This window comes from Carya illinoinensis, chromosome 1 (genome assembly GCF_018687715.1).
Source record: "Carya illinoinensis cultivar Pawnee chromosome 1, C.illinoinensisPawnee_v1, whole genome shotgun sequence".
In the NCBI taxonomy this organism is placed as follows: Eukaryota; Viridiplantae; Streptophyta; class Magnoliopsida; order Fagales; family Juglandaceae; genus Carya; species Carya illinoinensis.
This window is the reverse complement of record NC_056752.1, coordinates 42,664,866-42,689,881: the sequence shown is the minus strand read 5'-3', so window position 1 is coordinate 42,689,881 and position 25,016 is coordinate 42,664,866. Positions and strand designations below refer to the sequence as shown.

Genomic DNA, 25,016 nt, shown 5'->3' with positions numbered 1-25,016 from the left:
GAGGACAAAGCTTGTGTAAAATAATGATAACCCGACCTGTTATTTTATGTTTGGGGCCAAAGCAATAATGGTGTACCATAAGCAATATGTTCCCACGGTTCCCTTTGTATGTTCAAAATAATCCACCAAGCATTTTGTATGGAACAGTCATCTCAGGGATAGGATGAGCCAAACATTTTTTTTAATGCAGCAGAGGAAAAAAAACTTCAAAAACGTCGATGGAGATGAACTGCCGACTATCAACAGATGTTCATCAAAGGATAAGGTGAAATAGCTAGCCTGCCCAAAGACACATATCAGAACCAGGAAAAAGGTTCTAATGCAGAAACAAATATTAACTGATCAAGATACATCATTTATTAGAACCAGGAAATGCCAAGGAAGCTTGAAAGAAAAAAAAAGCATAGACGCCCTGACATATATGTAGAGGAGAAATGCATCTCTTTTCACATCTTAATTGCTTTTGGGTGAAGGACAACGAAAACTCATGCGTCCGAAGTTTACGATTACATCAATATCTAATAACATTTAAATGGTTGATGGCGTATAGGAGATTGGTAAAAGAAAAGGGGGAAGCAAAAACCAACATCAGCAATAACTGAGAAGGTTGCTTAGAGAACTACACAAACAGATAAACGACAGAAAAATGTGATGTTTAAGAGTCAGCCGGAACTCTGATTCAATTCTAGAAATTAGCATATACCCGATTTAAATAGCCAATGGCTAGAGCACTTTTATTGGAACAGACCACCAAAACCCCTTAGCCATCAGATGAACTGCCTCGAGGTGATTATCCCTCAACTGTCATAAACATGATGCCCGAAGAATACGGTCAGGTAAATCAGGTGCCCTGAAGCAATTACGCCTGTAACATCTTGGTTACCAACATGTAGGTACAAAGGCTGTGGAGCCAAATACAAGTCACAAAGTTGTTGGCAGGCTTCCTGGACATATGTCAACGATCTCTCTCAAAAGCAATCGTTAGCTAATAGGTTAATCTTCTTTGGGGTCGAAGCTGGTATGTCATTATCAGGGAAGAAAGCAGTAGAAAGATTTTAAGTATTACCTCCTCCAACACTCGTTCCTATATGTTTACATCATCTATCCCTTTTATTTTAATTCGAGAACCCTCTGCTTTCTATCTGCTCCACTTCCATAAAGTTGAAAAGCCAAATATAGGAGGAAACTTGAAAGAGACGGAAACATGTTAATTCTTTCTTCTTACAAGAAGATTCTAAGACTCTTCAGCAAAGGCCTTTGAAAACCTTAAAAATTATAAGCTAAGCTCTTTGGAAGTGGATCACCCACATAGCCGACCTCTAGAATGAAAATTTTCCTTCGTATTATTGCTTGGCTATTAAAAAAATTAAATTAACGAAAGGAAAGTTCCCAAGCCTCCAGGTTTGAACACCTAGAGATCTAAGCTGCTGCCGTAACAAGAATCCGTAATGGAGTAGGAGAAGTTGTTCACCCACATATGACATAACCCTTATTTTTTCATTTGTCTCTTTCTTCCTAAATTTCCCTACAAAAAGCTGTACATCCCTCTTCTTGTTCCCCCAAACCGAGCAAATTCGTGTCTCAAGATCAACTCTCCTTAAAAATCCACAGGGCCACAGGCATTTTCAGCACATAATTCGACAACACCTAATGGCACAAGGAAAATTTGAGATGGGTCTGGTCCTAGTCCTTGTGACCATGCTCTGGGCAGGAGTAGAGGCTCAGTCTAGTTGTGCAAATGTGTTAATCAGCATGTCACCATGCCTTAACTACATCACCGGCAACTCCTCGACCCCATCGTCAGGATGCTGCACACAGCTTGCCAATATGGTCCGCTCACAACCACAGTGCTTGTGTGAGGTCCTAAATGATGGTGGCTCATCACTCGGAATCAATGTCAACCGAACCCGGGCTCTAGCCCTACCTGGTGCTTGTAATGTTCAGACCCCACCTCTCAGCCGCTGTAATGGTATGGTATCTGGATATCAAAGTTCTCATTTTGATTTTAGTCTATTAAGTTAGCCAGTCAAAACTTCTTGTATGGCCTTGAGGACCAATGCAATATCCTTTCTGTCAACCTTCATAATTCAACATCATTTTCCCCTGTTAACGTGCACTTCTTGAATATGAACAGCTGCTTCACCAGCCAACTCTCCCGCAGGAACACCAGAATCTTCAAATACAGTTCCTTCAGGTACAAACTGCTGCATCATTTGTTCAAGATAACTTATGCAGACCAGAACTTTGGGCTCAATAAAATCGATCCTTACAAAGAACCTTAAAATATAGTGGCATAGAACCAGTTTTATTTCTCTTTTGGTTATAAGAGAATTCTCAAGGTCAAAGGATTTATTTATTTACTTTGTTCCATTGTGCGCAGGAGAAGGATCTAAAACCGTGCCATCAACAGGAGACGGTTCATCGGTTGGAAGTTCTATCAAGTTGTCGATTTCCCATCTCTTCTTCCTTCTTTGTGCTGCAGTACTTGCTTCGCCCTAAATAAGATGCTAATTTTCTCGCTTGCTACAGCACGGGATTCCCCTAGATTGAGGGGTTATGGAATATTTATTTTTGTTTATTTTTTGTGATCCCCTTCTGGGATTAATATGGTTTTGTATTTCTGAGGAGGCGTCTAGCTCTCTTCCCTTCTCAATAAAGATGATTGCTGGCTTATGATGTATTCCCTGGGCACTTTAACATAAGAGATGAAATCATAAATCTCAATTTGGCGTTAACCACTAATAAATTCAGCAGTAGAATAGTAAACCTGATCAATTCGAGAAAACATTTAACATTCTTTGTTTTTTTTTTTTTTAATAATGCTATGTAGTGCTGTAGAGTGCGCAAGCGCCGTGCAGTCCTTTTAAAAAATAATAGTCCACTATTAAAAAATTAATTTTGTTTAATGTGAGTCCTATATTTATTCACTTTTTTCAAATGAATTATGCAACATTTCCACACTCTGCAACAATCATTTTTTTTTTCTTTTTTCTTTTTTATGGTACATTCTTTGATTTTCAAGTGTACTCCACTGAACTTCTATTAAAAAAAAGTGCATGCCACTACACATCCACACAAACTCCCATCGATACAAGACTCTTCAACCGTGCCACTACAGTCAGATTCTGAAAGAATGAGATTCATCACGATATCAACGTCAGTAGCAGCTGAGACAAACAGGTTTAACAGAGGAAGAATCATGCTGATCACGAGTGACTAACTGTATATAAGCTGCAACTCTTTTACAACAATTTTACAAGATATTTTACAAAAAATTAATAAAATTGTGCCACTTGATTAAAAAGAAGAAAAATTCTCCTCATCATCCACATACCACACACCACATAATTTTTTATTTTTTATTTTTTCTCTTGCCAAATGTGTAATATATGGATGATAAGTAGAAGAACTCAATTAGTTTAGGAAGAATAAAATTAAAATGAGTTTACATGATTGTCCTTTATTTCAAATAAAGTTGTAGAATACTTGTAGTTTTATTAATTTCCAACAACTACTAGGAAATAAAACATCACAAAGCTGGCATACAAGAGACAAATATATTTTCCCGTTATATCAGAAAACCTAATCATCACTAGCTAAAAACCTCCACGGGCAACTTCCTTAACACTAGTAAATGCAAATCATTTACAACAAGAAGCTTTGTTGGGAGTGCAATTTGAGGACTTTCAATAAAGCTTTGTTAGGAAAATAGTTATGGAGGTACCACTTAGAGGGAGACACGCTTTGGAAGGAGATTATTGATTCTAGACACGGGAGTGCACGGGAAGGCTGGAGTTCCAATGTAACGAGGGGGGGTATGGCGTGGGCTTATGGAAATTTATTAGGAGGGGATGGCAGCGCTTCGAAAGTCACATACGGTTTGTGGTGGGAGAGGGTTCCAGAATCAGGTTTTGACATGATATTTGTTATGAAAAGTGCGCTTTGTATAGGGCATTTCCCAGCACTTTATCATATTGTAGCCAACAGTGAGGCTTCTGTGGCAGATATGCAGGTATTCCCCCATGGTTCTTACCAGTGAAATGTCCTTTTTAATAGGGATATTCATGATTGGGAATTGCATGCCATGTCTGATTTTTTCAAGTTGCTCTATTCCATGGGAAATACTACAGCACAGGAGGATAAGTTGCAATGGAGGGCCAATGATAGTAAAAAAATGGACAGTCAAAACATACTACAAGCTATTGTCAGCCCAAGGCCATGCTCCATTCCCATGGAAGAGGATTTGAAGGTCCCGGGTGCCTTATAAAGTAGCTTTCTTTGTTTAGACTGCTGCTCTTAGGAAGATCTTGACTGCAGACAATCTGAGAAAGAGGGGACTCATTGTGATGGATTGGTGCTCTTTGTGCAAAAAGCATGGAGAATCTGTAGATCACTTAATATTGTATTGTGAGGTCACAAGGGGGCTATGGAATGAGATCTTTAGAAGAATGGATGTTGCTTGGGTAATGCCTTTGAGGATGGTGGATTTATTGGCTTGTTGGAATGAGCTTCAAGGCTGTCCTCAAATGACGGCAATGTGGAAGATGATCCTGTTGTGTATCATCTGGTGTACATGATCAGAAAAGAATGAGAGGTGCTTTGAAGATCGGGAGCGCACAACGGCGGAGCTCCAGAATTTTTTTATGTGCACTTTAATGCTTTGGTTCTCATCTGTCGTACTTGATGGAAGCAATGTTCATGACTTTCTTTCCTTAGTCTAGAATGTATTTAGGTATTCTTTTGTATACTTCATGTGTACACAGGCTATGCCTATTTCATTCGTATGAATAAAACTTACTTCTTACTTATCAAAAAAAAAATCAACAAGAGGCCATTCCATAAGGCACATTGGCAAAGAACAAGTTTTTTCTCTGGTAATAAAGCAAATTTTCTTTGTTTGGTTGTGCTTTTCCCCTGAGAAGTATTAAAAAGAAAAAGAATAAGAAGTGACTCAAAATGTATGCATAAGAACTAGCAGAAAGTTGAAAAACAGCTGCACTCAAAACATGATATGGTTAATAATATATATATTTTTTGATAAGTTGATAAGTTGGTTAGCCCATCTGTGTGTGTGTGTGTGTGTGTGTGTGTGTGGAGTTTCTATACCTCATGGAGGGTTGTTAAAGATGACCCCCCCTTTTTTTTTGACGATAGTCCTCAAATTTCACCTAAGTTCATCAAAGTATGCACACATGTTCAGTCATCTGTGATACTTTTTGGTCCACATTTCAAGCAAGCCTGAAAGCTATGTCTAGAATCATTGATCAGCATTTCAAGGAATGTTTCAGGAAAGGCATTTAAAAAAAAAAAAAAAATGCTCTCACTTGTGGTTCAGGAAAGGCTCATCAAAGGTCACTCGCAAGTTGTTTCCAAGTCAGAACAATTTTAACAATCCATTATAAAATCAAGTGAGCAGGTGAGTTGTAGTTGATATCAACAATAAATTGCTAGTAAAACAAAAGTCCATCTTGCAGGGCCAGCGCAAGAAGCTTTATTATGGGACTTTTTAAGTGCAAAGAGGCAACGCAAAGGTCCAAAAGAATAATTTCTTATTAGTCATCACTTGTTTTCCTGATCAATCATCTAGAATAGCCTACCCGCAATTCCCATCAAACATGTACCTAGAAATGTACCAAAGCAACCTATCAAAAAAAAGAAATGTACCAAAGCAGCGGTTATAATTTTTTAATCAAGGGTGAAAGATTACATGCAATTTTCCCAGTCAATCAATTGATCAGCTTAAGAAACTGCATTGTAATTCAGAAATAGAAACTCGTATCATTTTAGAGTTGATTTATCTTTACGTTGAGCCACGAAAGAGATTGACAGAATAGAGCAGGAGCTAATATTAAACTTGTCCCAAAGATTCAAATAAGCTTATCTTTAGAGCAAAGTCCTAAACAAGATTGTACTTTGACAAATATATACAGAAATAAGCTACAACCAACCAGCACACAAGTTGTTTCTAATAAGCTTGAGCATGTCATCCCTAGGCTTTGATCTTTCAATATGTATGAATTCAACATCATTGACAAGCATACCAAATAAAGTTCTGGGCAATCTATGCCTAGCTGATCAAGAAAACTCAACTCAAACTAAGATTCAGCTTGTCTCAATTACTTGGCAAATGAGCTTGAATGAGCATGTCATGGACCTAACAAAAGCATTTCAAGAATGTAGCGGAAGCAACTAATCGATTCAAATAACTTAAGTATACTCTAAAGCAGCATTGAGTATGAGGGTCAAAGAGCTCACAAATGTCAGAAATATCCATACAGCTTTTCTAGAAATTCCATGCACATCAAGAATGGGAGCGTGACCGCACAAATTCTTCTAGTCTGTCCCAAACCTCAAGTGCCGCAGTTCGGTCTTGGTGTCGCTTATTTTTGCTAATCTGCATTTAAGAAATGTCAATTATCTTCAATGCTAAAAAAGCAAAGCAAAGCAAAGAAATCAATGCGGAAGATAAACTTATACTCAATCCCATTCAATAAACCAAATCTTTTTATATAAACAAGATCCAAATATCGAAGCAGCACAAGTGAATTATACTCACCGAGATGATCTTTACATTCCACTGCTTCACAGTCCTTGCCGACTCCAAACTATCATCTTCAAAACGCATAAAAAATCCTAGAACTGCATACAGTTTAACATACAATATCCCAATCAGCCCGAGTTCAGTTTAGAAAGCACACACAAACAATCCATACAAAAGGAATACTTTTTTGTGCAATTCCTCGATTTAAATACAACTTAATCCTACCATCCTTCCAAAACCTAGTAAATGAAAAGGCAAGCATACCCACAATGCAAAACCGAAACACCCACTTCCCAAAATCAACAACTGATGATCATTTCATGTGAATTGAGAAATTAAAACCAGATGTCACTTACTCTTATTGAATATCTCGACATGGTCCTTGAACGGCCAGTCCTTGAACTGCCACTCCTTCCCCAACACGAAAACGGCTACGACCCGATCCCAATCATCGGCTTTGAGCGCCGAGGGCTTGTCCCTGACCTCGTAGGCCGTGACCACTCTATCCCTACTAAACTTCTTCTGCACCGTCACACAGTCGGGCTTGGCCCCCTTCACCTGCTTGACGTCCGTAGGAATGAACACGCCATCCTCCAAGAACTCCTTCACGTTGTAAATCGTTATCAGCGTCTGAGACGCGCTGGGCACCAGAATTATCGGCACCCCTTCACCGATCTTGCTTCCCTTCAAGTGCATCTTGGGCTTGGGCGTCGCGTCATAGCCCGATTCGTCCCCGTAACGGGTCTCCTCCGAACCCATGAGCCGACTCTTGGCGACGAGCCCGTCTTTCCTCTGCTGCGACTCTATACGTTGCCGCTCCTCCTCGCGCTTCGTTGACGCCACTAACACGCTGTAGAAGTCCCTCTGCTTGCATTCCAGAAGCGATTCCCGGTCCTTCAGCGGCCGTTCGATCGCTTGGATCATATTCGTCGAAGAGAGATCCGCATTCTGAGCTGTAGGCTCGGTGAAGTTGTCGACAGCGTTAGGGTTCGGCGCCGTGGACTCGGAGGGGATAAGAGAGGAAGCGAGGGGCAAATCGGGGAATCTGCTGTTGTTGAGGTTGAGGTTGATGGTGTTCGGGGGGACGAGGAACTCGATGGCATCGGAAGACGAGACCTTCCCTTGGAGGTACTCAAGCAGAGGTTTGCGGTCCGGTAAAGTGACGGCTGGGATCCCCTGCGTGCGAGCCTTCTGGAGGTACTCGATGTGCTTCACGTGGTGATTCCTGACGAAATACAGAAGGGTCTCCAGGGTGTAAAGGCTGCCTAGTTTGGACCTGTAGGCGGTCTCGGCGGAGCATGGGAAGGAATAGTCAGAGCCGAACCGGAACTCGTCGTTGAGCCGGACGATCCTGTCCAGTTCGCCGCGGATAGTGTAGTCGCGGAGGGCCGAGAGGGGGTCCATGCCCAAATCAGCGAGAGAGTCGAGATCAGATGCAGTGGCTTGAATTGTAATTAGGTCGGGCAGTATAGGGTTTTACGGGAAGATTGGACGGCATGACTCGAAGGAGCGATTCAGCAGTGTATATAGGGAGAGACAAGACGAGAAGTGACGAGAACTCCATCTGATAGAATTTCACAGAAACGACCGTCATTTGCCGTTTCCACGACTATAGGGTTTTAGCAAACGACAGATTATTTACTACCGTTTTTACTTGGGGAATGGCGTTTGGAATGTCTGTTTGATTGGAAAATTATTAAACATTTTGCAAATATAGATAATGTGCCTCTCATTTTGTCACATGATGGCACGATACTAAAATTACTTACATAAATATCAAATCAACACATAAAATATTTAATTCAATAAGATAGAATATAGAATTAATGTTTAAATTCAGGACATTTACTCTGATATCATATAAAATCACAACTTATCCCTAAACTTTGAACTAGTATTGTTTAATATATGATATGTTATCAACCTCGACACAAAATCCAAATGCGGCTTATTGACCAAATTTATGGCTCCTCATAATTTCAATGTACTGTGTAATTTGTTTATCCCAACACCATTTTGGCAGTTGATTGTCAAAAACAGGCTTCAATCTCTCATGCACCTAAGAAGAATGAGGTTTTTTTTTTTCTCAAGTCTAAACCATCTCCTTCTGTTGTGCATCCGCGGATTCCACAACTGTCATCATCTTAGAAATGGGAATATATCCATATGCTGCAAATGATCCCTTTTTTCTTTTTTCCTGATCTGTCAATTACGCTCCCAATGCCAATATGATCATTAAGCAAATGCTCACCAATGTCCTCCAATCTGCAAGAACGGCGCATCTGCTACACAGAACCTGTTAACTTTGAGCCTGCATGAAAAACGTAACAGCTCGAAGTTCATCACAAATGCGAAGTCACTGCTCAAAAAGTTCTGTACAGATTATCGCAGTCTTGTCCCACATTGCCTGCACGGGAGGAGCACCTGTACGAATTGGATAATTAAAAACACAGCATGGGTTCAGATGAAACTCATACCTTTCTCGGCCTTTTGGCTAAGATCAAGTGTAGTACCGGTTCTTATCAGTTTAATATCTGATACGTGGTCCATCGGGCCACACGATATTAAATTTATTTTTGTCAGGGGAGAGTCCATCACAGTAGCTTGCTGCTGGGGCTTTCGAGCGTCGCCCTTGCGTTGCACTATGGCCTGGGCCTGGCGCACCCTAACCAATCCAATACAACGATTTTCAGAGCTCCGAGATTCTTATACATTCTGCTGCCTATGGCTGCCCTTTGTATTTTTATCAGTATGGCTGCCCTTTAGAATCTTAGATTCCTGCTTTTCCAAGCCAAATAGGAAGCTTCCCTGAGAACAGCTAGTTGTTACCATGAAAGAAGGGAACCCATGTTTCCCCTTCATCATTTATATTATTACTTTTTTCCGCTAGTGGGGTTGGCCGTTGGGGCATATCTCTTTCCTTGTCCTGTACGTTGCATTCTTTCACGGCCAGCTGCAGTGCTGCAAGCCTGCACCAACCAAATCAAACCCAGATTTAAAGATTTTTTTCCTTTTTCTTGTGGGCATCCCCCATTTGCAGTGGATTGCCCTCCAAAGCACGTAACTTTAAAGAGTTACTACGTGATGTCAGAGTACTCTTATCTCCTTTTTTTTTTCTTTTCACTTTTTCCCTGTTGCTAGAGCCTAGGAGAGAGTATGCAGTGAGACTAAGAACTATATTCTAATTTTTAAATCAGATATAATAATCATTGTTATCGCATTTTCCACGGAGAATGGAGGTTGCTGATTTTTAAACTTTTCCAAACATAAATTATGCAGGTCGGACCAATTACAAGCCCTTTGTTTTTTTTTTTTTTTTTTTTTTGTACAACTTTGATGCTTCTTTAAGAAAGACTAGCTTGACACTTTCATCGAGCAATTAAAGTACTATATTTTTCGATGGAATAAACTGACTTTCCAATGTACAATTGGTAGGTTTGCAAATTGTAGAATCACAGAATACTTCCATTTCCCATGAAACAGCAACAACTCTAGGCTATTGTTCCCACCATTGAAATGGCGGAGGAAACGGAGCTCAATCTTTCAAAAATCACACTCCGGCCATATAACGCGTCCGACATCGATGATTTCTTGATGTATGGTGGAGATGAGAAAGTGACACGGTTCACCCGGTGGAACACATTCTCCTCCAAGGAAGAAGCTTTTTTATATATCAAGGAGTATTGCATTCCACACCCTTATTGCAGATCCATATGCATAGACGACCGTTCAATTGGGTTTATCATCATCACGCCACAGTCCGGGGATGACCGATTCAGGGCAGAGGTCGGATACGCCTTGGCTGCTCAGTACTGGGGGCAAGGCATAACAACTAGAGCAGTGAAGATGGCCATCACTGAAGGGTTGAGAGAATTCCCAGATGTGATTAGGTTTCAAGCTTTGGTTGAATTAGAGAACAAGGCTTCTCAGAGGGTCTTGGACAAACTTGGGTTCCTCAAGGAAGGTGTCATGAGACATTATAGCTTCAATAAAGGTAAGGCCAGGGATATGGTCATGTACAGTTATTTATCTACTGATGATCCTATGCCTTGAACTGTTCCTTCTCCAGCCTTCAGCTTATATTAAAGCCACCACAAGTTTCATAACGTGTCTCTGATACGATTGTTTGTTCTTTTCAATGGTTATTAATGTCATATATCATATTTACCAAAGGGAAATGATGCATCGACGAAATCTAAAAAAAGTAGGAGATTATATTAAAAAAAGATGTGTTTGATCGTTCTGGGTAGTGGAAATACGTTAAGGTGTTGCTGGAACGGAACCGTCAACATAACCGAATAAATGAGTGACTTTCAGGTAAGGAACAACCTTGGGCACGCCAGAGCAGAAAGCCATCACAGGTGAGCTAAATGGAAATGAAGGGATGAGGAATAAGGGATGTTGGTGGGGAGGGAATGAGAGCAGAGGTAGAGTTGGGAGATGGCCATGAGGATTTACAACGGTGGTCACTGTGGCTCGTGATACCATCTGGAGATTTAGGTGTTTAATAAAATTGTCTGCCTTACCTTGAACAAAGGTACCAGCTTGTATTTATAGAAATGGATTTGTACAAAGTTTGGTATCCTGAAAGAATTACATAATTGAATTTGAACTGAATAAATGAGATAAGATAAACAACCTTGAACTTTGAATTTAAAAAACTTGTCACTATTTTGAAAAAGATCTTTGTGCAGTGGATGACTTTTGAGTTGTTTGTTGGTGATGTGGATGACTGTAACACTGATCATTGGACCAGATTCTCAATGCTACCAAGAAGCATCGACATATCTTGAAAAGGTTGCCATACCCCCACCCATGGCCTCAGTCTATATGTTTGGATGACCATTCGATCGTCTTCATTTCAATCAGACTAGAATCCGACGCGGAGGGTGTATGGGGATGAGGATTTGAGACTTTGGTTGAGGTGGAAAATAAGGGAACTCTAAAAGGATGCTATGGTTGTTCAATATGCATGATTGTCTGATTGACCTGTAAAATCTGCGATTCAAATTAGATTAATTGTCACCCAAACATGTATTGATCAAGTCTAGACAACGAAATATTCTTCCCAGAAGCTATTCCATCTATGAAATCCTTTAAAGCAGAAAGTATTGGGATTCTTAATATTATTTCCAGATCAAATACAAAAGTTTAATAGCATCTAATGGATTTTCGTTGCTCCACATATGACATTCTTAATTAAAGCAGAAGTCTTTGGACTCCTAAAATTATTATCGGATCACTTTAATACGTGAAAGTTTGTTGGCATCTGACAGATTGTGAAGTTGGGGCAAATTCGAATGCAAATGCCAACAAAAGAGTCTAGTCCCACATAGGGAAAGCAACAAGAGGGCCAAGACGAGTGGTGTCATATAAAAAGGATCAAATGGGGATGAGAAAGTTCATACCTTTCTCGGCCTTTTGGCTAAGATCAAGTGTAGTATCTGTTCTTATCAGTTTAATATCTGATATGTGAGCCATCGGCTCACGCGATATTAAATTTATATTTTGAGGGGGAGAGTCCACAACAGTAGCTTGCTACTTGGGCTCTCGAGCGTCGCCCATGCGTTGCACTACAGCACGGGCCTGGCGCACCCCACCAAAATCAAGCTCAAATATTTTTTCTACTCTACTGGTTCGAGCATTCGGCCTTGATCCTTGTGCTTTCGAAAGGTCAGCTTCTCTTGACAAGAGGAAGTTAGGTTGGTAGTTAAACGTGTGTTTGAATGGCAGTTTGTTTTGAAACGTGGAAGACAAACAAGAGGGTCAAAGTTTGACCGGTAAATAAGATAATGAGGTTAAGCAGGGTTAGATTCAGATTTGGGTACCAGTGTTTTTACCCTTTTATGCTTTGAATTGACCACCCTGTGACAATGGTGAATGCCCTACCCTGAAAAGAACAAGGCTTTTAGAATCCAGGTAAAGCTGATTTCCACACTGTTTATTATCTTTCTGTTCATACACTGTTGATTCTTCCAAAGTAACTGAAATATAATTATACTTAGAATCTAGTTTACGACCAGATGTGTAGCACTCACACTGAACATGCAGGGGATTCCTTAGTATCCTGTTTGTAATTTAAAGATTTAATATCATTTAGTAGTTCCCATATGGGTGCATCTGTATCCTTTACAGCCCTGTGAAAGTAAATTCCATATTGTGCAGCAAACACAAAGTAGGTATAACTTGCAATTCAGATTATAGAAAAAAGGAATGAAACAACTGACATTATGTTACGAGATTAATCTTTCACTTGCATAGACCCTACGATTGAATGCAATTGCCGATCATTGTGAAAGATATTAACATTCAAACTTTATTTTATAGAGTTTGATGGAAATCAAACTGCGTCCCTATGAATTATCTGATGTGGATGCCTTCATGGAGTGGGCATGCGATGATGAAGTAATTCGAAAGAGCAGGCTAAGGCACTACACTTCAAGAGAAGATGCACTTGTTTATCTTCAGGAAGTTGCCATACCCCATCCATGGTACAGGGCCATATGTTTGGAGGAAATTCCGATTGGATTTATATGCGTCAAACCAGGGTCTGCCAATGAGAGATGTAGAGGTGTCATCAGCTTTGCTCTTGGATCAAAGTACTGGGGCAAAGGTATAACCACAATGGCAGTGAAAAGGGTTATGTCTACTGTGTTTCAAGAGTTTCCGGATATGGAGAGATTGGAAGGCTTTGTTGATGTGGATAACAAGGCCTCGCAAAGGGTTCTGGAAAAGGCTGGGTTTCAAAAGGAAGGTGTCCTTAGGAAATATGTAATCGTCAAAGGAAGGACTATTGATGTTACTATGTATTGCTGTCTAAAATCCGACAACATTATTACTTAGAAGGTTTTTTTTTTTTTTGTTCCTTTCTCTTGATCATTTTGATGAAACTTTGTTCTTGAATTTGGCTTTGTTATTCGATCTTTGTTACAAAGGTTGGTCTATTAGATTCTATAATGGGTTTTAGACAGAAAAGCTCAACGGACTTGACTACTTAAGATTGTCTTAAATTCTTGTTTGAACTTGAGAAATCCAAGTAGGAAAGACATCGACAAATGAAGTAGAATCTGCGTTATTTATTGCTACGTTTGTGAATTTTCGAAGCAAGAAATTTGTTCTGTTCCCAGTGTGATACTGTGATGTTGGATTTCGTTCCAGAGCTTTGCCTCCATAATTTAGTTACAAGTTCGGCACAATCTTAGCAGAACACACACACAAACTGGGGGAAAGTTTGGCATAATGACAATAGCTGTTGAGCAAATAAGCAATCTGAACTATGCCATTCTTATCAGTTTCCTTATATAAATATTTTAGAATTGAAAGTGATCGTTTGCCACATTTTCATGCCATTTCCAACGAAGTTTGGTTAGGTAAAATAATGCAGAAAGTTGCTAGTATGAACACGAGCGAGCCTTTTGTCCTACATTTGAAAAGCAATGCGATGCGATAAGGAAGCCAGAAGCACAAAATTAGTGACACTAAAATAAAAACTAGGTACCTTTCCACTACGTAGTCATTTCCCCCCATTGGTCTTGTCGTTTAATATAAAGTGTTTGGTATACGTTCTTTTTCATCTCTGATCATAAGAATATCATGATATTGGTTTAATTCAATGAGGAAGGGGCCCATTGATTACATTTACATTAATCTAGCTGCCTTTCACAAACAGAGACCAATAGGTCTTTCACCACTTCACATTATGCAGGTGTTTTGTAGGTTTCAGGCTTTCATCTTTCATGTATGCATGAGAGGAATGTGACCTGTGTGTTTTATGCGCCTTCAATGACCCTGAACCTTTCTTTTTGTTTTATTTAATGCATACGATATTAGGTCTGCTGCCGTTGCCAGAAATTTTATGGTAGGAACTAGGAATAGCATTTTCTTAACAGAATATCTCTTTGCAATATCAAAGAAGTTGTAGGTGACAATAAAGAATTCCAACTGAATGTTTAGCAGCAATGTCTGCTGCTAATTGTTGCTCTTAAGATACACATATTAAGAAAATAATATCAACAATTGATTGTGTACAGATAGTGGTCAGGTTCGGGGATCGGTGGAAAGAAGACTGAACATAACCATGTCTCTCGTTTTCCCCTTCAAAGTAATATACTTCCTCAGAACCCCTTCCCGCCGGAACCCAGCCTTCTCCAGCACCTTCTGGGAGCCCCCATTTTCCACATCAACCAGAGCTTCAAGTCTCTCCAAATGTGGCCACTCATCAAATATAGCATCAGCCACCATTTTCACTGCCCGCGTGGCAATCCCTTTGCCCCAGTACTTGGAACCCAGAACATAGCCAAGTTCACCCCTGCACTTGTCGTTACCTGAATTTGCAGTCACTGAAATGGCACCAATTGGACGGTTGTCAAGGCAAATTGCTCTGAACCATGGGTGTGGGATAACCGTATCCTTGATAAAGCTGATGCCATCTTCTTTGCTGGTATAGGGTTCCCATGTGCAAAAGCGTGCGACTCTATCATCTGAAGCCCACACCATGAAGTGGTCTATGTCAGAAACACCCAACGGCCGCAGAGTGATGTTGGTGAATTCATCCCCACCATCTTTTCCCACTGATCTGCAATTGCAAGCACTTCCTTCCATTTTTGCTGCTTCGTTTAGATTATCTAGCGATGCTGGTTCTATGAATTTTAAGCAAGGAGAGACCAACTTAGAGAGTGGGTAACGATGTCAACTTGTCAAGTCTTTTTGTCCGCTACAGAGTGACCTGCAACAAGTTGCCAGGAATTGTGGTTATATACAAAAGCAAGGTTGGAGTCAATTGCCCCAAGGGCCCAACCATGCATTACTTGGAGTGGGGAGCAAGCATCGGTTCCTATTAGATTCTATATGATTCTTTTTTTTTTTTTAATTTTTATGAGCCATTATAATCAAGATTTGCACTGCATGATGCTGCTTATAGCCGCCCTGGTTAACTCGGTATTTACAAGACGGGTTTCCTTGAGAACAAGGCGTCCCAGCCTAGAAGTCTTTTTTGGTGTCTAGTTTACTTTTTGGCCATCACAGAGGGCGTGATATTTTCCTTTGAAAGCAACGTCCCCGGATTCTTGAGATAAGCAGTCATGTTGACAGACTTTGATGCGATGCTCTAATAATCGTCACCCTTACAAATTCTTCTCTCTCTTTGATTTTATATGTTTACTTTAATTGCGCCAATGCTATATTTGATACTATTTTAGATTTTTTTTTTCTTTTTTAACAAATTCTTTTGGATTCACAAATCAGTTGGAAACCACATTTTCTTTTTTACGGTGAATCAAACAGCACTTGATTGGATACAATGGATAGGACGCACCACCTAACATGATAATTTGATTATGTAGTACGCAAGAATAGTGCAAATCAATGGCAGGAACTACTACATTATTTGAAAGTTTAGATTGAAAATCGACGGGCAAGAGACATTCCTTTCGATTCTTCTCTCTTTTTATAATTTCAAGAGTCAAACCAAGCATATGCTCAATCTAGTTAAGCCGTGCTAGGCTCTGTCCCTCGGCATATTCTACGCAATATGCCCCGCCAAAGTAAGAATCTTAACATGCTTTTTCTTCCTCAGTTCATGTGGGACGGGCCCAAATACTCTTGTCCCAATGGGTTGGCCTTGCTTGTCGACAAGCACCACAGCATTGTCATCAAACTTGACCTCACTGCCATCACAGCGGCCGCGTTGCATTGCGGCACGCACAACCACACCATATACAACTTTTCCTTTCTTCACTTTTCCATTTGGATGGGCTTCCTTGACAGATGCAACAATTGTGTCTCCCAGTCTTGCACCTTTCTTCCCCTTTAAAGCTTGAATGCACATCACCTTTTTAGCCCCCGAGTTGTCCACAACTTTAAGAACAGTTCGCATCTGAATGAAAGTCCTTTGCTGCTGTAAAATTGCAAATAAAGAAGCTAAGGCAATGTTAAAACAGGTACTAACGTTGGACTTTAATATTTGATTTAGAAAAATGGACTTACAAAACCTTATTAAGGTAATGTGTATTGCAGCAAATTGAGGTATCAGAATTCCGGGTTGCGTCTGTTCATCTGAAGAAATGTAGGCAATTTCTACAACTCCTCTCGGCCTTCTAGGAGGGGAGATGGTTAAAGGAATTCTTCCTTTCAAGCCATAGCATGATCCTATTGGTCTCTGAACAAATAAATTTTATGTCCAATCTCCAAGAGGGACAGTAACAAAGGGAGCGACGCAGATCAGACAACTACATACGACCTCGCATTATGTACATAGCTAACACAATGGACAGACTTAAAATGGAACCAAGACTGGCACAAGTTTGATCACAAATCTATCCTCAACCCCAATCAGAATCCCACGGCTTCCCATGCGCCTTTCCAGTTCTGATTCTAAAGGTGTATATAAAAATCATCCAGATTTTTAGCCCGCTGACAGCTCTAAGAGAAGATTATCCAGACACCCAAAAGTTATGATTGGCAACAGCACAGAGGCTTCACTATTTAGCCCATTAAAAGTACCTCTTTTGCCATTATTTTTTATCTATTGGGTGCAAAGAAATTTGCTTAATCATAAGGACATTACTTTTCATTTGTCAACCACACAAACAAATAGAAGGTCTCCAAGAATATTGCATGTGAACCAAATGTTTGTCTTCCACTACTGTATATCTAGGCAAATAACTATAATCATCATCATCATAATAATAACGGCCAAAAAAAGGAGAAAAACACTGACCTGCAATAACAAATTGCAGCAAGCTATCCCTTGAGATGTGCCAAGTACACTCGACAAGTTGTTGCTGAGGCATCCCAACAATGAACGACCGACTGATAGTTTTGTTTTCCCAACATGTTGAATAAGATGTTGTCAGTTGACTAGATTTTTAAAAATTAAAAATTAAAAATTAAGAAACAAAACTAAAAACTAATGTTTTGTATTTATTGAATGGATGCAGATTGCACATAACAAATCTGGCCTCTCCAAACAAAGCATAACAAGGATGGTAAATAAAAGTGAAGAACTTAACTAATCTAAACTTGGCAGAGTTTTCACATCCAATCAACCAATTTAAATTAGATAAGGCAAGAAGTGATCTTTTACCTATATAAAAAAGTAATCATTCAATTCATCAATCTTCCCAAAAAGGAAAGAACGAAAAAAGTAAGGAAAAAAAATGAAAGAAGAGAAAGCAGCTCTTCATTGAGGAAGCTGCCATAACACTACACCAAGCGATCCAATAGTTCTTCACAACATGATTAGAGCGTAAGCAAGCAGATATGCCATCCCTTGAAGAGAAGAGTGCCCGTGGAAAAATCCCAACTTCCAATGTACCAAACATTTACTGCCTTAGTCAGTCTGAAGGTGTGGTAGTTTCCAGGTGCTCTTTAAGCATAACAATAGAGTTGCCCTAAATCCATAAATTATCCACATAACAGAGATGTGCCCTCAAGCAACCAGCTAAAAAATTTTTAAATCAGCAATTTCTTCAGCACCTCAAATAATCATGAATCCTAGAGAAATGGACATGTGTTTAGAAAGCATCCAGGTTATTGCTACCCCTGTTATCCACCAAACACAGCAGTAGTCCATGTAATGGAACCTTCTATGAACTTCTTTTGTCCCCATGGTATATGATTATAAGGTTTAAGTACAACCTACCTCCCTGTGATTAAATCTAATTGCAAATTCCTACCTCACTCCCATAAAGTTGGACTGAGCTTTTATACAATTTGAATTGAACTGAAACATTATAAATAACTGATGAAATTAAGATATCATGATCTATTTTTGTATCTTATTAGTACAATCCTTTTCCTTTCTTCTAGTCATCAAAAACAAAAAAACCTTTTCCCTTTCTTCTAGTGATCAAAAACAAAACATAATAAATAACAAATCCCTTTCCTTTGCTTCCTCAATTGCCACGGTATCCTTGCAGAGCATAAATATAAGCAAGTCCACCAACACAATTTATCACTCCTAAATAGAGTACTCCAATAAAAAATTATTAATAAAGTAGACGATATTCCGTATTCAGATTTAACAAGTAAATGTACATGTACTCCAACATGAACAACTCACACAAACGCATTAGATTACTGCAGGGTGTGGGTTATGGTGGGATACTTACTCCTTGCCTCTTCTTTCTCTAAGAACCATTCTCAGGTCCTTTCAAAGGTGACTTCTCGCTCCATATGACTTCTTGCAGGTTATAACCAATAATTTAGATATCTCCCCCCTCTTTATTACCAACTTTGAAAGCTGTCAGTTTTATAGTTCTATCAAGGAAAGCCAGTTCAATTAAGCATCATCAGTTTAAAAACCCATGTTTAGTCCCATGCCAAGTTTTAGCTTGGTCAGTTCCATTCAAGCCAAGCTTGAATTAGAATGAGCATGGGTAGAAGCCAACTTTGTTGATTTTAAAATGCAAGTACCAAGGCTTAAAACCAGGCTAGTTTGTGCAAGAATTGTAAACCTCACTTACTAAAAAATATTGATTAACCTGTATTTGAGCCTCAGCATTCTCATACGCTACTGACACCTGAAATATCTGGGGTCCTACTCGAGCCCAACATCACAACTTGATAGGTTAATTTTAATAACACTGAGATCCAACATCAATTGCCAAGCTGAAGTACAGTAATGCACTAAACTTTAAAGATCAGCAAAAAACCTCGTGGATCAAATGGTACAAACCTGAAAGAGACTACCAACCAAATGTATTTTACATCCAAATTAATCCTAATTGGATCCGCACAAAAAACCTCAACAACCAGTTCTCAATGCTTACCTTTTCCCAAACACTATTTTAAGGACTTGCACAAGAAAATAAATTTAGTGAATTGCACAGAAGATACCACTTCAATAAAGCTCAACTAAACCACATGAAAATGATCGTTTACAACAAGCCAAAGTATCAAAAGGTGCACAAGATACATATTAAGCAAGTTTTTTTTTTTATGTAAGTCATGAATAAGTTTTATAATTGAAAGCAATAGGCATAGCCCAAATACAACAAAATATGCAATTTATGGGCCAAATAACTTTAATGAGGCAATTGAAGTTGGAATTAGTAGCTGAAACTTGGAAAGGAATTATAGCAGTCAAAACTAATTTGTGAAATCAAAACCTACAAGGCACTCCAAACTGTAAAATCACATACCACGAGATGATGTTGAAGCAAATCCTGCAGCCATCTGCATCAAATTATACCAATATCAAAATATTCAATGAGAAAGATCACCCGTCGAAAAAATAAAAATTTAAAAACAGCGACAGAATTTTTTTATGAGAATTATAAAAAATTAAAAAATTAAAAATAAAATAAAAAAACGACATTTTTGTTCTGTTTGGATGTCCAGAAAAAACAAAAGGGGGGAAAATTTCAAAGTTTGAAACTTAGGCCTTATTTGGGAACACAAGTATTCTCAGTTATTCTCAAAGATTTCCTTCCCAAACGTCACCCAAACGCAAAACTTCTCATTTTAAATCTTTAACTTTTTCATCTAATCATTACAACTTTTCCAAACTCCCAAACAAAACACAAAAAACAATACAACTTTTTCAAATTTCAAAACAAAAATTATATTAAAAAATTATATTCAAACAATATTTTAATTTTATAATATTTTTATTCAACTTTTTCTCTTTCCTTTCCCAAAATCTAAAAAAAAAATTCTTAATTTAAACAATTTCACTACTATTCAGAGATATTCTGATATATTCTAAGTGTTCAAACGAGCCCTTAAAATTCTCCATTTTTTAGGATTGAGAAAATTGTGTGTGTGTGCATGTCAAAGACAAAAGGAGAATGCTAACAAGAATTGCGATGTGAGCTTGAGGTCGAGGAAAAACCCTAACAGAAGGATTAAGTTCAAATAGACAATGGAGGAATTTAGGGCTACACCGAGAGAGGCTAATAAAAGTATATAGCAAAATCCATCCAACAAGTCGTATGGTAGTATCAATGGCACTAGTGCTTTTGGATCGGGTAGCCTGAAAGTGTACATCCTTGTTACTTAAAAAAAAAATGCACATCCATGTTTGATATTAAATATTAAAAAAATCTCTGTATTTTTAGTCCCTATATAATTCAGAATTTCTAACACTTGGTGCTTTCGATGTTGATATTTTAGATAGAGTAATGTTATACACCATCTCTTTTATTAGCAAATTTCCATCAACTGATGATGTGACATTTAATTATTAGAAACTATTTGCAATATTCCACTTGTGAACCAATTATTTAATGCCAAATCAAGGAATGTTAGGAGGATGATAGAAAAAATAATGATGAATAGTGTGGCACCCCTGGCCCTCACCTCATCAAGGACCCGACGCCGGGATGTTGGCTGCATTGTTCATACACCCTTGTGCAATGTGACGACAAGTGTGTGCTCACATGCTCAGTAATAAGTGTACAATTAATTCGCAACAGAAAATAAGAAAAAGGGCAATCATTAAAGGCTTGTTTGGACACTTGGAATATTTCATAATTCTATGACTAGTAGTGAAACGGTTTGAATTAAGATATTTTAATGGATTTTGGGAAATGAGAAAAAAAAAAGGTGCATAAAAAAATTATAAAGTTAAAAAATTGTTTTTCAATATTATTTTTGAAAATGGTGAGATTTTGTATAATTATCGTACGATACTATTTCATGGTGAGATTTCACAAAATTGCAGTAAGTGGAACTAAGTCTAACACTCAAAAATACATGTAAAAGATAAAGAAAATCATGCAAACATTTAAAGCAAGAAAAATGATAATTTTTTTTTATGAATATGATAATTATACAAAACTCAAGCATTCAATAAAAAATTTATATGCGAGTTGATACAGACCCAAAAATCCCATTTTCCAAAATATCCATTTAATTCATAAGTGCACCATGGTCTTACCTATATGAACCATCCACACACACACTGGCTCCTTTTGCCATAACACGAGTAATTACCGTGCACATGACGTTTTAACAAGCAATGCTCAATTTCGCGTCCGGCACACTCATGGCCAAACATCCTCTAACCACTACCAGCAGAGGAGCAACGACACAAACTAGAAGGCTTTACCATCTTACCCGAGCCCATTGTCGCCTAGCACCAACCTAGGTGATGTCACTCTGTATTATGCACTCCTAAATGACCAGAGGGCTCCACCGAGATAATGTCTCATCTCGATTTGGGGTCATGATACGCACACACCCACATACAGTCAAACCATTCATTTTACTAATATGTGCACCATGGTCTCCTCTATATGGACCATCTACATACTCTGGCTTCATTTGCCACCCCATGACTAACAACTGTGCGTGTGATTTCGTATCATGCAATACCCAGTTACACGCCCGGCGTGTTTGTGGTCAAGTATCATCTAGCCTCCACTAGCAGAGGAAACGACGTTAACCCGAGAGTGTTACCATCTTGCTCGAGCCCATTGTGGTTCAACGACAACCTAGGGAATGTCTCAATATTATGTGCTCCCAAGTGACCATACAAGCTCCACCAAGACAATACATCATCTCGGCTTGGGGTCGTGAAACGCACACAACTACAAAATTTAATACAAGATCCAGCAATTTTACAGATTTCAGTTTACACACAATTACAGTTCAATGACAAGGTAATCAGCAACAGATATCAGTTATGATGCAGTCCAAAAATACAGCAGTTAATTAAAGGCGAAATGGCAATGCACACGGAAAATTCTGCAGCAAGCATTCACGTGCTGTAATTCAGTGCATAGGAGGGTATTTCCAGCACAAATTCACAAGCTGTAAGCCCCTGCAAGAGTGGAAAATTCTATCACCCCATTGCAAGTGAACAACAATGTGAATGAGGGAAAATTCACCTCATTATGGCATAACAACAACAACATTTAATATACAAGACACCACAACACTTGAACAGCAAAATGAACACTTGACATGGCCCGTCACAAAACTAGAAAACTTCACAACTTCACAGCTCACAACAACAGAGCACAGTTCACAATTCACACGACAGTACAAAATTCATAATTCTCAATTCCAACGACAGTTATTCTACGTATAGTCTGAGAGCCACTTACCAACGTGAACAAGGGAGGTTTCTGGAAGATCGCCGGTGTTCAGAGCTTCGCGCCAGCAGCCAACGGATTTTCTGTCCCCATGTGTGGTCCGGTTGAAGGTTGGAGGCTTTGGGAAGATTGTCTGGGCTTGGGTTCGACTCAGAGAGGAGGGGAAATGAGGCCGAGCGGTTGGGGCGTGTAGAGAGAGAGAAGCTGACCAGCAAAGAGCGGCAGCGAGACAGTGAAGGTGGCCGGAGGGGATGCACGGTTTAGGGATTTTGAAACCCGAAAATGGGTGTGAGCCCTGCGAGACCGAGAGAATGAGATAGACAGAGAGACCGAGATAGGAGAGATGGTCGGAGAAGCTTACCGGCACAGGTGGATGGAACTTGAGCGGCGGAAGCAAGGACAGTGGACGCACGGCTTGGAGATGAGGAGTTCGGCTTGTTATTCTTGGGCGGTGGGGGAGTGGTGCTCTAACCAGGCCGGCTCAATAGTAAGCTTATTTAGGCATGAAAAATTCTATACATAGTACCGTCATCTCATTTATATTTCATTAAATAAGATGCATCATATTTATTATTATTAAATAATTATTTATTATATATTTTTTATTATTAAATAATTATAAATATATCACATTTTATATAATAAAATATAAATAAAATAATAATATAATATATAGCATTACTTTTAAACATGATCTCCACATGTAAGGCGTTCAAAATTCAAAGTTAATTTTTTTTTTAAATTTGATAATATTAAATTTAATATAATAAATTATTTATATTTTAAATAAATTTTTAAGTTAAATATAAAATTTATACTAAAGTCTCATTTTAAATCCTAATACTTGATATAAATTCAAAACTAATTTATCTAAAAATTTTTAATAAAATTTTATTTTAATCAAAATTTTAAAAATATTTCATCTAATAATTTATATTTTATTATATTATAATTATGAATTACTCACTTAAATTTTATCTTCAATTAATATTGGGGTTCGTCTCTATGCTCTATGCAGGGGGCTCGATATGGTGGACCGTTGTGACGCAAGGGCCTGGCAGAGGTCGATGCTATGACATGACGGCGCAGCAAGACAGAGCGAGGGAGAACAAAGAAAGAGAGAAGTAGGTAGAGAGGTGAAGGACGGAAGATTGGGCTGGGGAGTGTTATGATTCTAAATATTCTGTAAATTGAAGATAATTGATATCCTCTTTCATTGAATTCAGTTAACATAAATAGACCATGGACAATGACTCGTTACACAACGTGGGACAAAACCCATTACTTATGGAATTAAACAACTAAACCAAAAGATTACAAGCATTAATAAAAACAACAACCCACTAAGGACCCACCTAGCCCACGACTCTGGACTCAATAAAATACTGAATTTAAACAACTTAAATGAAACGACACAGCAGCACTATCTCAAGACAGACTTCGTGCTTTTAGGAACCCAAAATTCCCAATCTCATAACAGAAACCCCTTCTTACGAAAGCTTGTCCTCAAGGTTACAAAATCGCCTCCTTAGGGTTTCTAGGTCTTCCCAAGTAGCATTCTCTTCATTGGTTCCAGCCCACTGCACTAACACCTCAACTCCAACAATGTTCCCTTTCTTTTTCAACATTCGTTGCAAGATTCTCTCAGGTTCTGGTTCCAAGGACCCATCAGAGGTGATAATTGGTAAGTTTGCACATGTTTGTTTTCCTTCTCCAAGCTTCCTCTTAAGGCATGAAATATGAAATACTGGATAAATCTTAGCTTCCGGAGGTAGTTCTAGTTCAAAAGCAACTTTACCCACCTTACGAATCACTTTGAACGGGCCGTAATATCTTGGTGCGATCTTTAAATTCCTTCTCATAGCTACTGTCATTTGTCTGTACAGTCGTAACCTGAGGTAAACCCACTCGCCAATCTCAAACTCTTGATGTCTTCTTGTTTTGTCAGCAAAATATTTCATCTTTGATTGGGCTTCTTGCAGGTTCTCCTTGATGGGTTTAGCAATAAACTCTCAGTTTCGAAGCTCTTCATCAACAACTTGGACTTTAGTAGTACCTGACTCGTATGGTAACAGCCGTGGAGGTGGCTGGCCATAGACAGCTTCAAAAGGTGTCACCTTTGTAGATGTATGAACTGAGGTATTATAAGAATATTCAGCTAAAGGTAACCGCTTTACCCAATCTTTTGGTCTATCACTGGAAAAATATCGAAGGTAGCATTCGAGTATTTTATTCATGGCCTCTGTTTGGCCATCTGTTTGAGGATGATAAGCGGTGCTGAGCAATAGATTTGTTCCACATAACCTGAATAATTCCTTCCAGAAATTGCTAGTGAACACGGGATCTTGATCACTAACAATTGTCTGTGGTAACCCATGTAATTTAAAGACATTATCCAGAAATACCCTAGTCACTGTTAACGCTGAGTATGGATG

At 38.9% G+C, this 25,016-nt stretch overlaps 6 protein-coding genes and 2 non-coding genes across 17 annotated transcripts; 5 read left to right on the top strand and 3 right to left on the bottom strand.

Moving 5' to 3' along the window:
• Window positions 1-21: 21 nt before the first annotated feature.
• Window positions 22-8,121, bottom strand: LOC122275586 (protein CDC73 homolog). Of its 9 annotated transcripts, XR_006228613.1 has the most exons (5): window positions 6,898-8,121; window positions 6,557-6,639; window positions 6,256-6,394; window positions 5,107-5,168; window positions 2,953-3,125 (listed from the first exon to the last, which is right to left on the bottom strand). XR_006228613.1 is itself a non-coding variant. In XM_043084733.1 (4 exons), the coding sequence occupies exons 1-3, from the start codon at window positions 7,943-7,945 to the stop codon at window positions 6,302-6,304; spliced, it is 1,224 nt and encodes a 407-aa protein (XP_042940667.1). In that variant the 5' UTR covers window positions 7,946-8,121; the 3' UTR covers window positions 22-279; window positions 6,256-6,301. The 9 variants fall into 9 exon arrangements, 8 of the variants coding, with proteins under 8 accessions (XP_042940667.1, XP_042940653.1, XP_042940691.1 ...); XM_043084733.1 differs by lacking the exons at window positions 2,953-3,125; window positions 5,107-5,168 and adding an exon at window positions 22-279; XM_043084719.1 differs by lacking the exons at window positions 2,953-3,125; window positions 5,107-5,168 and adding an exon at window positions 2,231-2,691.
• Window positions 1,306-2,680, top strand: LOC122275662 (non-specific lipid transfer protein GPI-anchored 5-like). Its single transcript, XM_043084813.1, has 3 exons — window positions 1,306-1,969; window positions 2,135-2,194; window positions 2,381-2,680. Exons 1-3 carry the CDS (start codon window positions 1,651-1,653, stop codon window positions 2,497-2,499), a joined length of 498 nt encoding a protein of 165 aa, XP_042940747.1. The 5' UTR covers window positions 1,306-1,650; the 3' UTR covers window positions 2,500-2,680.
• Window positions 8,122-9,010: 889 nt separating the features above from the next.
• LOC122275645 (uncharacterized N-acetyltransferase p20-like) lies at window positions 9,011-12,146 on the top strand. Its single transcript, XM_043084791.1, has 3 exons — window positions 9,011-9,820; window positions 9,977-10,535; window positions 11,298-12,146. Exons 2-3 carry the CDS (start codon window positions 10,058-10,060, stop codon window positions 11,381-11,383), a joined length of 564 nt encoding a protein of 187 aa, XP_042940725.1. The 5' UTR covers window positions 9,011-9,820; window positions 9,977-10,057; the 3' UTR covers window positions 11,384-12,146.
• On the top strand, window positions 9,015-9,210 carry LOC122293805. The gene has a single exon (XR_006237365.1). It is a non-coding gene; the product is annotated as a U2 spliceosomal RNA (small nuclear RNA).
• On the top strand, window positions 11,945-13,534 carry LOC122275654 (uncharacterized N-acetyltransferase p20-like). The gene is made up of 3 exons (XM_043084802.1): window positions 11,945-12,312; window positions 12,360-12,460; window positions 12,869-13,534. The coding sequence occupies exons 2-3, from the start codon at window positions 12,422-12,424 to the stop codon at window positions 13,382-13,384; spliced, it is 555 nt and encodes a 184-aa protein (XP_042940736.1). The 5' UTR covers window positions 11,945-12,312; window positions 12,360-12,421; the 3' UTR covers window positions 13,385-13,534.
• On the top strand, window positions 11,946-12,141 carry LOC122293704. Its single transcript, XR_006237343.1, has one exon. It is a non-coding gene; the product is annotated as a U2 spliceosomal RNA (small nuclear RNA).
• An 884-nt stretch (window positions 13,535-14,418) lies between the features above and the next one.
• On the bottom strand, window positions 14,419-17,350 carry LOC122275556 (uncharacterized N-acetyltransferase p20-like). The gene is made up of 2 exons (XM_043084672.1): window positions 17,259-17,350; window positions 14,419-15,266 (listed from the first exon to the last, which is right to left on the bottom strand). The coding sequence occupies exon 2, from the start codon at window positions 15,140-15,142 to the stop codon at window positions 14,579-14,581; it is 564 nt and encodes a 187-aa protein (XP_042940606.1). The 5' UTR covers window positions 15,143-15,266; window positions 17,259-17,350; the 3' UTR covers window positions 14,419-14,578.
• On the bottom strand, window positions 15,845-23,103 carry LOC122275562 (50S ribosomal protein HLP, mitochondrial-like). Of its 2 annotated transcripts, XM_043084680.1 has the most exons (6): window positions 22,943-23,103; window positions 22,594-22,876; window positions 22,224-22,307; window positions 19,684-19,717; window positions 17,259-17,350; window positions 15,845-16,436 (listed from the first exon to the last, which is right to left on the bottom strand). In XM_043084680.1, exons 3-6 carry the CDS (start codon window positions 22,242-22,244, stop codon window positions 16,062-16,064), a joined length of 522 nt encoding a protein of 173 aa, XP_042940614.1. In that variant the 5' UTR covers window positions 22,245-22,307; window positions 22,594-22,876; window positions 22,943-23,103; the 3' UTR covers window positions 15,845-16,061. The 2 variants fall into 2 exon arrangements, with proteins under 2 accessions (XP_042940614.1, XP_042940622.1); XM_043084688.1 differs by lacking the exon at window positions 22,224-22,307.
• Between the last annotated feature and the right edge of the window lie 1,913 nt (window positions 23,104-25,016).